This window comes from Aricia agestis, chromosome 1 (genome assembly GCF_905147365.1).
Source record: "Aricia agestis chromosome 1, ilAriAges1.1, whole genome shotgun sequence".
Classification (NCBI taxonomy): Eukaryota; Metazoa; Arthropoda; class Insecta; order Lepidoptera; family Lycaenidae; genus Aricia; species Aricia agestis.
Genome location: NC_056406.1, coordinates 4,287,178 through 4,302,718, shown reverse-complemented (window position 1 = coordinate 4,302,718; position 15,541 = coordinate 4,287,178). Strand labels below are relative to the sequence as shown.

General features: G+C 35.3%; 1 protein-coding gene and 1 long non-coding RNA gene across 3 annotated transcripts in view; both read left to right on the top strand.

Annotated features, from left to right (window-relative positions):
- The window catches only part of LOC121730117 (MTOR-associated protein MEAK7), a 163,211-nt gene that overhangs the window by 121,216 nt on the left and 26,454 nt on the right, over nucleotides 1–15,541 (top strand). For both annotated transcript variants that reach the window (XM_042118994.1, XM_042118985.1), the window contains exon 9: nucleotides 178–363. In XM_042118994.1, the coding sequence (XP_041974928.1) occupies nucleotides 178–363 (186 nt within the window). The remainder of the gene's footprint in view (nucleotides 1–177; nucleotides 364–15,541) is intronic.
- On the top strand, nucleotides 7,142–8,034 carry LOC121730282. The gene is made up of 3 exons (XR_006036088.1): nucleotides 7,142–7,240; nucleotides 7,859–7,936; nucleotides 8,017–8,034. It is a non-coding gene; the product is annotated as an uncharacterized LOC121730282 (long non-coding RNA).

The following is a 15,541-nucleotide window of genomic DNA, read 5'->3' as shown; positions in this document are numbered from 1 at the left end:
GAGATTTAAGCTGGAAAATAGTATGGACGTAACATATCTGTATAAGTACAATATCATTTATTGATAACCTTTTTTTTAAGTCGGTTAAAAAGGGCCTCGAAACAAGTATGCAATATTATTTTAAGCTCACTTTTTATTCTAACGGCGAGTCATTTTAAGTTAAACGTTTGTCCTCAGCTGATGGGCGGTCAGTTCAACTTCGGTGCGATTTGGGTTCCGGCGGAGCCGTTCGGGTCCGGCGCCAGCGCGGAGTCGTGCTCCACGTACCGCGGGTATCGCCGCCTCAGCAAAGAGCCGACCTTCCACATTCGCTCCCTCGAGGTCTGGGGCGTCGGCGACAAACCCAAGCTCGACAAGGACGAGGTAAGTGAGACAGAACTATTCACGCAGCACCTGAAGCATTTAGAGAGCATATTACGGCACGTTCGAAGGTAAGCGCGTTTTCTGCTGTAGTGTTTTGGTCGCATGTCTGAACGTACCCTTTAATGGAGAAGAATCGAGGCTCAAGATCTTTCTTTCGATCGATTGATCTTTTGGGTCTCATAATATAGGATAACGATTTTATTTGATTTTGATGATGATTATGATTTTTATTTTTTAATACCAAAAAGCTTGTGATTTTTATTTAAAAAAATAAGAAGTGCGTAGGCAGCGAAAATGTAAAGAAATAGTATTGTTTTCAACTAAGCGCGAAACTTTACGAAACTAGCTGGGAATCCTTTGATGTACCGAACGGAACGGATGGAAAGGGTATATAAGTACATTTTTTTTTAAATAATAAAATTTTATTTAAATGAAATAGGTTTTACATGAGTTTTACATATAATATGGATAACACCATCAAAACATCACTCAGTAAATTGCGTTGGGAGCTGTACTAGTATTAACTGTGACACAGCTCCCAGCTTCCACTTTGGAACCATCGTATACAATATCCAATTAATTCAAGTTTTAGTTATTACAATGCTTATATTATAAAGAATTAGTTATAGACATAATTTAGAGTTTTACAAGTGTTTGTGTGACTAACTAACATCTAAGATCTAGGTATCCTCCCTAGCCCTACGATGTATACAATCTTGGAGTCAGTAACAGGTATGTAGTATATATACAGGGTGCAATTAAACCTTCCTGCCAATTTTTTTCCAGGGCTTAAGTATCACTAGAAGAGTCCATTTAACCAAAAAAAATGGTGTTTTTTTTTCAATGACATATTTTATCCTATTTAAAATCGTTACAGAACAGTCACTCGCGGCGCGGGGGAATGAGAGGGGGTAACGCGGGGCGAGGCGTGCGCGCGGGGTCACATCAAGCGCGGGCGACGCGTCGTGTCCATTAATTGTAGTGTTTTTTAGGATAACTTTCGGAAGCTATTTCTCAACATTTTAGTACTGAGTGATTATAAAAGAAAAAATACGTGTATTTTTATGTTTAACAAGGATCTATGTATCAAAATTTGGCAGGAAGGTTTAATTGCACCCTGTATAGGGAGGCAGTGAGGTTTGAAATACCTGTGCTGTACTGTTAAAGGAAATATTGTATATGTGAGGATGTGCTTGAGTTAGGAAGTTACAGAGTATAAAAATAAAGTTTAAAAAACTAAAACCCGACTACTAAAACACGCTCTAAAAAGTATGAAACAAGAAAACAGTTTATAGGGATATGAAAATGTTTAAAATCTGCAAACAGACTTCCATAGATTTTTTTAAGTAAAAGAAAGACACATTTTAGGTTTTATTTTTGTTTGATTTTTCACTTTTCACCATCTTTTATGACTCATTTTATTCTGAAATTGTATTTTTTTTATTGTTATGGATAGAGCAATCTGCAATTCATCTTCTAAAATAAAACGTATAAACAAACATACCAGAGCCTCAGATTAAAAAAAGGAGACACAACAAAAGGCAAAAAATGGACTGTTTTGTTGTTATGAAAAATACTTATAATTAGATTATCTCCATTGGATTTAGGATAGGGTGTTTCATAGTCAAATCAGTCAGAAATTATCTTAACTATAGCCCCTTAAAGGATCTAGCTGTCCTAGCACGGGGATTGTCGATCTAGAAGAAATAGATAAAAACAAGAAATAACTATAGTTTCTTGGAAGATAGTTCCTGATATAAAGTAAATAAGGTCGTAAATTCATCGGCAACAATAATCATTTTTTATGTAAGTTTTTCGAGCAACTTTTACGAGCTATTGTTTTGCGAGCTCGGATTTATAAACATTTTATAAAATGTTACACAATTTGTAATATATATATATATATATATATATATATATATATATATATATATATATATATATATATATAGCTAGTTATTAAAATTAATTGAATCCATATACGTACGTAATATTGCACCCGAAGTTGACGCCATTGATGTGTCATCAATTCATCATCCTGAGCGGCCTGGATTGCATCCTTAAGTGAATTATAATTTCTAGCTGAAATAATCGTACTCAATCTACGACTTCGCAACCCGTCTGCAAATTGTTTGATAGCAAATTTTTCATTAATAGGTTTTACTTGGGTATGCGACGGACAAGCTTTTTGTTGGGGGCCATATCTGATCATATGTACTACTAACCCACACGAACGTATGTAATCCTCTCGTTTTTTTCACCAAAACCTGTTAAAAATAGTCTCGTTATTATAAACGTGTCCTATTGCCTAGACGTTTCCACCTAAACCATGTATAATATCTTCAGTGTGAATTGGAATATTAAATTTTTGTGCATGCTTATATTTGCAAGCAGATAATGATGCTCTAGAATCTACTAAAAAATGTTGGTTTTTACAATACGAAGAGCCAGAATCTATTGACACATAACAATTACTATCGCTTGAAAAAATAAAATGTTCCTTGTTAGTCACGAAAAAACTGATTCGGTTTTAATTCTGATTCATTGTTTTGGCACATTATATTTATCCCTTGATTTCCAGAACTATTATAATATTTTGACTGACCTCGGGGAGCAAGGTTATTCCAATGTCCTGCTCGGGAAGAAGAAACTCCTTGTATGTTCGTTTTTTGTAAGTCTTGAAAGCGTCTTTCAAATTCAATAAAAAATTTATTTGTTTCTTTTTCGTATGTTTCAAAATGTTGCTGGTTTTTTTGTAATTCTAAATTACAAAAATTTTTGCAGTTTTTGTTTTTCAGTTCGCCTATACATGCGAATTATCAATTAGTAACATAGAATATCATTGCGAATTATACTCTTTTATTTATGGTTGAAGTCTGTTGACATCTTGACATCAAGGTGACAAATTGACAAATGGATTATAGTTTTTTTTACTGAATCTTAGATACCTAACATTAGACAATGCTTACACGGCCAGTCTGAGGTCAGCCGAGTCCCAGAGACAAGAGTTGAATTTTTTTTGATAAAGTCTATATTGTTTTACAAAATATAGCGGCCCGCCCCGGCTTCGCACGGGTGGACATTGATTTTTAAATATATTTTTTTCAATCTTTATTTCTTAGTCAATCTTTATGTTAAGCAGAACATAAAAATGGTTTACACTATTTAGCCTGTAACTACTATATTATAATTATTATACACATTTTTATTGTATTTTTTTTAATATTTTAAGTGTTATGTTTGATTTATAGTTATAGTTATAATAGCAATCAAAAATAATAGTCATTCAAAACGTAATGAATTAATGAAGCACTATAATATTATCCCATCAATGAAGCGACATCCGGCTGTCGCATAACTATTATATTATAAATCTATTGTGTCTGCGATTCCCATGATCGAGGTAATAATAATTAATATTTACGTGGACTCTCCGGGCGAGCACACCCGCGCGGCGCGCCTTGACGACGCCCAATTCGCAACGTGCAGCAGAAATCGTAATATTTTAATTTCGCCATAACATTAAAACCAAACGTCAAATTTTAATCATTCAAAGACCAAATATTATCTACATTAACTATACTTAGTAATGAAATAATTTATTTTAATAAGAATTAATGCCATGAGTAAAATAAAGGCATTTAAATGTAGTCCAAAAACATTTCAAGATTTTTTAATAAAAAAATGGTTATTTTGCCTCACTCAACATAGATAGATATAGTGTGTCGCGGACTTTTTTGTAGATATTTAAAAGATCTACAATTACTTAGAACATTTTATGGTTCTATCTTTTATAGTTTAGGCAGCGTACGCGAAAAAAGTAACATTTCTGGTTGATTTTTTACACCTTGCGTCCGAAAATCCCAAATATCTTACGGAACCCTATTTTTTTCCAAAATAAAATTTAGCCTATGTTCAGCAGAATTAATGTAGAATTCCAATGGTAAAAGAATCTTTCAAATCGGTCCAGTAGTTTCGGAGCCTATTCAAGACAAACAAACAATCAAATCTTTCCTCTTTATAATAGTAATAATAGTAAATAGTACAAAATATAGGTAGTAGTCCTAATGTCGTTGAAACCCCTCAGGGTAACAACGTACTAACCAAACTTTTTCATACAAAAGAAGTCTCTAAGTCGACGAAATACGTAATTCAATCGAACGAAAGAGCGCGGCCACATCCGGCCGCTTGGGTGTAGACGGAATGGCTGCAGTATAATCTGTGGCGGCCGGATCCGGCCGCTTGGGGATTAAAAGGTTAATAAAGTAAAACTTAAAACAATTAAAACAACTTAAAACAACTTAATATTTAATTAGGTAAAACAACTTAAAACTTAAAACAACTAAAACTTGGCTTTACGACTATTCTTTAAAGCAACAATTTAAAAAAAACTGCAAATAAATAAAAGTTTGGACTTCTACAGTAGGGGCTATCGACGCAGACGACGTCGACGTCGTTCTTGACTTTTCGTTGTTGTATTTAACTTTAAATATATAATTTTCTTAAAAAATTGTATGCTATTAAGATCGTTGTTTTCTAGTTGCTGCAATAAAATTTTGTATTTTATATCAAAAACTATGTCAGCATTTCTTCGGTTCCTTTGGAACTTTTTAAAATAACTCCTTTTAATTTTTAAGTCGTAATGTTTAGCTTCCTTCTTCAATTTTTTGAAAATAAAAAAAATGTTTGGCTTATGTGGTACCTTTGCATTTAGGCGTCTATGCCAACCTTCAACCGGATTATTTGTTCTGTGTTCGGAATAAGTAACACTTATGATTTTGTTATTTTTTTCTAACCATTCTTTTTCAAAATAACGTGTAAACTTTTGAAATTTCAAATCATTAGGCATCATATTTTTTACATGTAACCAGGCGTCGTTTATATAGGCAGAAGGTAGTAGGGGTATTATAGCACTTAATCTTGATATATTTCTGCCTTCTGTTGAAGTTTGTAATTTTAAGGCCTTCGATTGCTTAAAAACTGCCTTATTGAAGTGCTGATAACAACTCTTAAATTCACACCAGGAAATACATGAAGGACAGCATTTATTTGTGCTTGTTCAAAGTCGCATTTATATTGTGAAATGTTAATACCCAATATTTCTTTTATTAATTTAAAAAACCTAATGTATGTCTTTTCAGTTTTATTGGGCAGTAGACCGTATACTATTGGTATAACATTTACTGTCCTTAAATTTGAGTAATAATCAACATGTACTGTAAATAGTTGATAGAATGGTTTTGGTACGCTGTAAAAGGTACCATCACCAAAGTACAATTTATCGTTACTCGCAAACTTTTTGATTATTTTGCGTGATGTAATGGATGAAAATATTAAAATTCTTTCCGTATCTCCATCATTGGCTATAAGAAAATTTTTGGAAAAAGCAGTTGGCACCTTTATGTCTTCCAAGGTTTTGTATTTCAAAACGTCGCTTTCTAAAAAATCTTTATGGCTCTTGTATAGTGTACTTTTAACACTTTGAAAGGTTGGTATATCAGGTATGACATTACGATGTTTCTTAATTATTTTTTCAACATTGTTTTCAAAAATTTGCTGTATGGGATCAAAATTTTCGCAAACTTCTTTTTTACAAATATTCATCAATTGTAAAACAATATTTTTGGAATCATCAGGTAAGCACACATGAGCAGCATCACGCAAAATTTTGGCTCTCGTATCTAAAGTAATAGTTGCACTACAAAAATCCCTATTAGCACATCTCCATAAAGTTGTGTTATTATTGTTCAATTTCATGAAATTATATTTATACCCATTATTTAATAAACAGTCTTTCCCTTTTTGTGATTTTATGAAATTCATTATTATTTCATGAAAGAAATCAACACTATTTGCATTTTAGGATTGTCAAGCTGACAGATACTGCTTTCTTCTGACCAAGAAGTTTACACCCTAATGGAGTTTTCCTACAGAACAAAAAAGTGAAGATCAAATATTTGAACTCTGTTGACCTTTTTGTTATGTCCTGTTCTTTTCTTTTGATAGTTCTCACTCGCTCACTTGTAAAACACAGAGTTGCCAAAGTGTTTTATATTTTCCCTATTAACAAAATCAATTTTAGTTTTTAAGCCTAAAATACGTCCCATATACACGATTAAAAAAACCTTACAATTAAATAAATAATAATTCAAGGGTGTTTTTTGGTTGCATAACATCAAAAGCAAAAAGAAAAATAAACTTATGTTTTTTTTTATTCACATTACTCCCATTTTATAATGTTAGTTTTTTTTAATAACAACACAAGCAAATGTCAGAACGTAGTCAAAACATTATGACTGCCGGTTGTTGACAGCATCTCTGTTCGATTTTTTACATAAAGTAAATAAAGCATATTATTTTTAATACAAAATACAATGAGTTGTGTACTTCGAGGTTGTAAAAGTGCATGGTATCCAAATTGTGGTGTGAAATTTCACGGGTAAGTTAATTAAATGAAATATTTTTTACATTTCGCTAGGGTGACCATTAACTGTACTTTGGATTGGATTGTCCTCGTAGTTCGTACATATAACTGCAAATGATTTACTACCCGATAAAGGTGTTATGGACAAAAGTTTTATATATTAGGCTAGGATGACTATTAGTTAGTTTGGATTGGATTGTCCTTGTATTCCAATGGTAATACTTTACTTAGCATTTTACATTTATGGCACCTATTTTACGTTACAGGTTCCCTAGTTACCCTGACCTGAGGCAAGCTTGGTTATCTAAAATACCATTAAAATCAAATTATTATAAATCTGCCAGAATGTGTAGCCTACACTTTCGATCTGAACTTGAAGACTATGATGTCAATAGACCTGACCGCTTATTGAAATCTGCTATACCAAAGATTTGTGGGTGTTGCGAAACATTGGTAAGTTCTAATAGTGAATTATTTTACTAAATACTAGAGGTATCTTGCGGCTTCCTTGTGGCAAAATTAGGTTGTACCGTTTCCCATGGGAACTATGTATTTATACACAATAAAAGTAACCTATGTCCTTTCTCAACATCTTATCTATGTTTATGCCAAATTTCATAAAAATCGGTCCAGTTGTAAAGCATGCAACAGACAGAGAGACAGACACACAGACGATGAAGATAGTACATTAGTATGAATAAAGAAATGAGATTACTTCAGGTTATTTTATACGTGGGAGAGCCATGCTTCGGCACGAATGGGCCGGCTCGACCGGAGAAATACCACGTTCTCACAGAAAACCGGCGTGAAACAGCGCTTGCGCTGTGTTTCGCTGAGTGAGTGAGTTTACCGGAGGCCCAATCCCCTACCCTAACCTCCCCTATTACCCTATTCCCTCTTAAAAGGCCGGCAACGCACCTGCAGCTGATGCTGCGAGTGTCCATGGGCGACGGAAGTTGCTTTCCATCAGGTGACCCGTTTACTCGTTTGCCCCCTTATTCCATAAAAAAAAAGGTAACTAATCATTTAAAGTTGTGTCTTCTTCTTCTTAATATCACTTATCTTTTTCAGGAATGTCTTAATATTCCTTCAAGCTCACAAGAAACTCCTTGCGCTAAAGCGTCAGCAATGCCGATACTTGAAAAATATGTAAGCATTAAAATTTTATGGCTGACTTTGAGACTTAGATTATCATTTACATTTTCATCTCACATTGCTACCTCTTTCAGCTCGATGAAAATGAACCAGCTAAAAAGAAACAAATTGTGGAAGTGCAAGAAGCTATCGTTTTACCTGTTTGTTCATTATTTAAAAATAACAGAAATATATTAAAGCCAATGTTAAAAAGGTTTAAAATCAGATGATCAGAGAGATATAAAATGGAATTTGTCAGTAATTTATGTAAGTCAAATTGTGATAATTACCATGTATTAATGTATCTAAGAATGAGATGTTTATTTTGTAATAACTATTTAAGAATCTTGACGTTCATAAGTGTTACCGTGTGACCTATATGAATAAATTATTTTGATTTGATTGATTTGATTAGAATACTACTTAAAATCCATCAATCCCCAATTTTTTGTTTGACTTTAATATAAAAAATCTTTCATATGAAGCTGTCTTTTAATTCTACTCCATTTCATATACAAAGCCAAGAAAAATATCTTACTTCATACCAATATTCTAAAGTGGAAAGATTTGTTTGTAATGGATAAACTCAAAAACTACTGGGCTCATTTTAAAAATACACATTGGGCGTTTTGAAGCGCGCGCCTAACGCGCGCTTCAAAACGCCAAACTTGTCAAAAAAGTGTACCTTATAGGTACAGATTTCAATACATTTGCAATATTTTGGTGACCTTGAGCGGTACTAGGCTGACGTTACATGACAGATCAAAAAGAACCAAATTTAAAACGGTAATAGTATGGGAGTTACGATTCCTCAGTTTTTATTATTCGTAGTGTATGACTAATGCCGCGGCCGTACATGCGTCTATCGTACGAAGCTTTGTGCTATGATTACGATACACGCAGATTGTCCTGGATACGGTATCGTTTTAAGCACGAAGCACTACACAGGTGCGGCCCGGGCATTAGAATAATTAGTAAATTATAGCAAGGTTCTCCCCCTGTATAGTACGGAAGCCCTAGAACAATTATTTTTTTATTTGTTTGAAAGTTTGTTCTAGGGCTCCCGTACTAATAGTTAAGGCTACTTGTTTGTCCTAGAATATTCAAAACTTTGGTTACCCTAAAGAAAAGGGATAGCACATAACAATGACGTCATCCAAGGACATATTTTTTATCTTCAATCTATTGTTCACTATGATACCTCCATTAGGGTGTAAACTTCTTGCTTCTGACATACTTTAAATATGCCAGTAAGACCAAGGAGTTAAGAACGCATTCCTGTGTTATCCTTTATTATAGAGTTTCAATGGGGCAATGAGGAAGTAGCATTTCGATAAAAGTAAAGTGCACTTTACTCGAGACTGATTTGTTTGTTAGTTTATTAAATAATAATACTTACCTACATACTAATGAAGTGGTACAAAGAACAAAAAACCAGCCAAGTGCGGGTCGGATTCGCGCATGAAGGGTTCCGTTATCCGTACCATTGACTAGGTAATGGCAAAAATGGCGTTTTATGTATGGGAGCCCCCCTTATATAATTTTTGGGCTCCGTACCCAAAGGGTAAAAACGGGACCCTATTACTAAGACTTCGATGTCTGTCCGTCTGTCTGTCACCAGGCTGTAACTCAAGAACCGCTACCCTTTGAGGCTTTTGAGGGTACGGAACCCTCAAAACGAATGAAAGTAGGTATAGTCAGCGGCAAAAGTCCTTTAAAAAGGGTCGAACGCGTTGTCGTTCCAGGAAGATCTCAATTTTGGTTGTTGTCAATTTAGGTAGTTGACGATTTAGGATGTTGTCGTTTTCGGAAGTTGACATTCTAGAAAGTTGTCGTTTTCAGAAGTTGTCATTTTCGGAAGTTGTCGTTTTGGGAAGTTGTCGTTGTTACCCTGAGGGGTTGAAACTAAGGTCGAATTTCGACCATTGGGCTGAAGCAGGGAAAAAGTACAGTCCACCTTTTCTATTACTAGAAGGAGCTACACAGCCAAGCGAGAGAGAATAGGCGAAAATAAAATACGTATTTAGCGCGAAGCGGGCAAGGAGCAAATCAGCGATAGTCATGCGTCCTGCGTAAAAGCATCGATCAGACTACTGCGCGAGCGCCCGGCCGGCGGGGCGAGGGCCGGCCGCCCGGCCGAACCGGTTCCGCGCGCGCGCGCCACGGAATGTTACAGCTAGTGTGCGAATTTCTGTACACTGCAACATACATTGCGAATAATTGCCGACTTGCCTAATTTGTTCGCTGCCCGTTATTATTTATTTAACTTAGAATTCTACTTTACAATTCTTATTCTAGTTTATGTAAGTAGTTATTTAATGTATAATACTAGTTGTAAATAATCTATAATTTTGTTGTAACTAAGTTTAGGTTAATTAGTAGTTATAGTATACAATATAGATAAATGACTAGATGTTGTCAGTCGTTAAATTAATAAAGTACAGTTGTATAAAAAAGTGTAAATATAAAATCAACTTTTGTAAATATGTAAAAACTATCTTTGTAAATATAACTGTAAATATAAAATATGTAAAATGTAAAAACTTATTTAAATGTAAATTTATGAACTATAAATTTTGACAAAATAAAATGAATTTTGTTACGATATTATAAAAAGTGACTGAGGTCACTACAGGGCGATCTCTAGTATTGTTAAATATCTATATATTAATACGTGAGCTAAAAACTTTATATCCCTTTTGACGAAAAATGGGGAAACGTAGGTGAATGAAATTTTGCACAGTTATAGTTTATATGGTGAAGGAGTGCATCGAGCTAATAATATTTTGAAATTATGCTTTTATCATACATTTTTTTAACAAATAAAACATTACACACACTAGGAAAAATGACAGATTTTTGAGTGACAAGTGACTATACATACGAATTATACTCTTTTATTTATGGTTGAAGTCTGTTGACAACAAGGTGACAAATTGAAAATGGATTATAGTTTTTTTTATTGAATCTTAGATACTATTAGACAATGCTTACTCGGCCAGTCTGAGATCAGCTGAGTCTCAGAGAAAAATATGATAAAGTCAAAATTTTTACAACATATATAGGTAGAAACCCAAATGTTGTTGAAACTAAGGTCGAATTTCGACCATTGGGCGATCTCTAGTTTAAAATAAAGATTTCAAACTTGGATTCTGACAATTAATCGCACGTGCCAAAACATAAACAATAATACCAAAGACAATATAATCACTACGTTTCGACATGAATACGACCAAAGAGGAAAACTTCCAGCGCGTGTTCCATTCCAGCTGGTTCCAGCGGTCCAAGAATCTTTCCCGTAGAGTCTTTTCCGTTTATTTTTGAAGTTATTTATCCGAATGAGAATTTTCATATAGTAATAAAAGTATCTTAGCTCTGCTCGCAATAGACGGAAATAAGTATATTTCAGTAACAAATTTGTAATATTATAACATTTCTTGTGCTTTTTAACCAACTTAAAAAAATATTTCAATTTGTGTACGGTACAGTTCGACAAGGCTTTAATTGAATGTGTCAATGTCAGTTAATGTGCGCTGCGGGTAAAGGAGAACTGTCAAAAATGACGTTTTTGTATGATAGAAGCGTTAGTTCTTTTTCTCGCCACGTTCATAAACAGCCTTGTCGAACTCTATGTAATACGAGTATTTCTATTTTCGTATATTGTGAGTAATATGTGACTTGTAAGCAATGATAAAAAATTCAAAGCAGATATGTTACTACCACGCGCGTGGTGAAGATTCAAATACGGCCCAATTGGGCCGTCTGTTGTTTAGTCTGCATCGAGCGCAGTCACGAACGTGCTGCGTCTTGTCTTACCTAAATAAATTAAAAATGACGTCGTGCGTGTATCGAAAATGTACCAATTATGATTCGATGTACACAAAACACATGGAATCTCTTACCACATGTCTTGATTGCAATAAATACCTTGATTATTTACATTTTCAATTCTTTTTTCGAACAATCTGGATAAAAAAACAATTTTCGTCATAGCTCAGGCGAAGAAAGAGACAGCGATACGATTCGACGTTTAAAAATATTCCGAATACATATATATATATATATATATATATATATATATATATATAAAAATAAATAAAATAAAAATGTTTATTTCAGACCGGAGTCCATAAGCTGTTAGTAAATACAATAATTATTTTATTACAAACTATGTTAGTACTCAGGAATTATATTATTAGTTAAAATATCTACGTGGCCTACCAGCAGCACTGGGCACGTAAACATGAATATGCACCCAATGACGCATGATTGGACACTCTACTTTGTCGCTTATCACCCTAAGAATAGTGTTGGTGCTTGCGCGAACTCTGCTCATCAAAGAAGCTACTCGCTTTCTTATGACGGCTTGAAAGCCATCAGTGTGAGTTTGAGCAAACATATTTGACGCGCTGCAGAATCGCGGAAGCCCCAACATCACTCTTAGTGCATTATTATATTGGACTCGGAGAGCGTTGTAAGCCCGCTGCGTGTAGTCAACCCACAGATTGCACGTATACATAGATTGACAAAAAGCTCTGAAGAGAGTTAATTTAACTTCTTTACTACATCGTGCAAATCTGCGGGCCAACATGTTGCATCGGACTGCCATCGCCCTCCGTTCCCTTTCAATGTCACAGTCGTCTTTCAAGTCCTCAGTCACCATATGGCCAAGATACTTGAAAGACGACACCCTAGTAAGAGCCCCTCCATTCAGAGTTACAGTTGGCACCGAGTCTAAGTTACAACCTTTAGTTTTAAATATAACCAGCTGGCTTTTCTTAACGTTGTAGACGAGGCCATGTAACAATGCGTATCTCTCGCACACACCAATCAATCTCCTTAGAGCCGAGATTGATGGACTCAGCAACACCATATCGTCTGCGTAGCTAATGCTATTGACAATATGGCCGTCAAGGGAGCATCCGACCTGTGTATTGCTAAGTTCATCAATCAATTCATTCACATAGAGATTGAAGAGCGTTGGCGAGGACAACCCACCCTGTCTCAGTCCACAGTCCAACGTATATTCATCGGACAAGTGTCCAAGCCACCTGACCTGGTTTGTCTGATGCCCGTACCAGTATTTAAATAGTTTAACTGTGTCAGATGGAACACCACACTTGGACATTTTAGACCAGAGGACATCATAGCAAACCAGATCAAACGCCTTCGACAGGTCCAGAAAAGCACCATACACACATGTTTTTCTGCTGGTATAATACTTGATGATATGTTTAAGAGACAGAATTGCACATTCTGTGGACAGCTTTGGCCTAAACCCAAACTGTGCATCGTGTATGTCAAGATGTTGTTTAAGTTGTCTCTCAAGCAAACCATCAAGTACTTTAGCCGTAACAGTGGCTAGTGAGATAGGTCTGTAATTGGCCTTATCAGAAATATCTCCAGTCTTGTTTTTAACCACTGGTACTACAATTGTCCTCATTAGTTCAGTAGGCAGATAGGAGTGCCTTTTACAAATAGTAAATAGCACTCCTAAAAGCCTCGGTATATGAGGACCCGCGTGATGAAAATGCTCAATGCTGAGGCCGTCGTGTCCTGGGGACTTCCCTCTTGTCATTTGTTTAATAGTCATTAAAACTTCTTTGGTGGTAAAACGTTAAAAATCCCCAGAAACGACGGTCCCTGCATCAGCATTATTCAGCGGCGGTGTAATATTTTTAACTGTAAAGTGAGACCTAAACAAATTAGCAATATTTTTAGGCTCACAAATACTGTCAACACTCACCGGAATACTAGACTTAGGGCTCATCTTTTTTGTTTCTCGCCAAAATCCCCGAAAGTCTTTATTTTTATGTTTAGCAGCAATATTATTCATTTTAATTATTTCCTCATTTTTTTGACAGTATTTTAACTTTTTCTTAAATAAAATTCTAGACTCCCTCATTTTATTGTAAATATTACCAACCCGCGGCCGTCCACATTGAACCCAATTCAGAAAATTTTGTCTTGCATTCCGGTGGGCGAGCCTAACATATTTGTTCCATCCTATAATACTTTTTGTACGTCTCTTAACGTTACTACAGTCGTTAAAACTGTTGCTACATATAGAAGCCTCTTGTAGTGTACTTATAATTTTAAAATAGAACTTATCTATGTGAGATAAATGTTCTTCATTTTTATTCCCACACTCTGCATCACAACATAAACCTAATTTATGAGGGAATTCAATTTCCCTTAATTTATCGTTACAGATCTTAGTATAAAATTCAATTTGACTGTCGTCTCTATTCCCCCATATAACTTTGTTCATAGAAGCACGCGGCAACAAAAGAGTCTGACCAACTGTATAAATATTGCACTGAATTTGTAGCGGGAAATGATCCGACCAGTACACATCGTAACATACCTTAATAGATGACACCGACCGTCGCGCTGACTCAGTAGTTATGCAATGATCGAGCCATCTTCTGCTGCCATGTGCTTCACTTACAAAAGTGAACGTATCCTTATCTAACATGTCAATGTCAACACAACTCCATTTTTGTTCAGCACAAAAATGTATCAGTTCACTACCAAAGGTCCCGCCCGGATGTGCATTAAAATCCCCTAAAATATATACATTTTCTAAATCACAGTTCTCAATAATTGCCACTATCTCACTGAGACATTGAACATATTCTGGGAAGTTTTCTGAGCAATCAGTAGGCATGTAAACACTGAACACAAGAAATTCTCTATCTGCAGTAGAAATTTTAATTGCCACCAATCTGTCACTCACACAATGAACCACAGAAACACAGTTAAACTTCATCTTGTTCCACAACAAGGCAACGCCCCCGTACGGTCGACCACGCAAAATGCCCTGCGAAGTGTCAACAGCTGACTTCCTGTAATAGCTGAACTGTGTATTTACTCGATTGAGTTCTGATATTTCATGAGGCAGCAGCCAGGTTTCTTGCAATGCGATAATATCCGCCGTTTTACTTAAATTAGTCACGCATTCCAAAGATCTCTTTATGTTTTTACAATTAAAAGATATAAGTGTTGTTTTATTGTCACTATCCATGTTTAACTGAGTTATGAGCCTCATTTGCTATGTCCTTGAGGACTTTCCTTTTTTGAAACTCGATAAACCTACGAAAAGATATGCCGTCTGGCCAGAGATTTGAGTCCATAAACATACTCAGCTTGTGTTTAGGTACAAGGATTTTGTATGAATTATATTCCCTGGGCTGCTTAGTTTTAATTTTTGACGACACCTTAACTTGTGTTTTACATAAAATGTGAGAAATAATATCCTCCTCCCTCGTTTCGATGTGAACATTGTTGATAAATAGCGGCACCATAATATCAGCTGCTCTAAACTTCTGAGACTCCATACAGGTACCCTTTTCTCCAGCGAAGCGATTTCTAGACTTATCTTTCTTTTTCCTTATAGTTATCCACTCATTTTTAAGCTCACTTTCCTTCCATTCTCCATGTCTAACCATTTCCGCCATAGATACATTCCGTTCAGATTGTACTGGCGAATCTATGTCTAATTCTCTATGCAATAGAGTAGATTTCTGCTCAACAACAGAACCGGTTTTATCTGTAAATGCACTCAGCTGTGAGGCCCTAGGCTGGACCGCGGTTTCGATCGGTGAAACCAGCGTATCG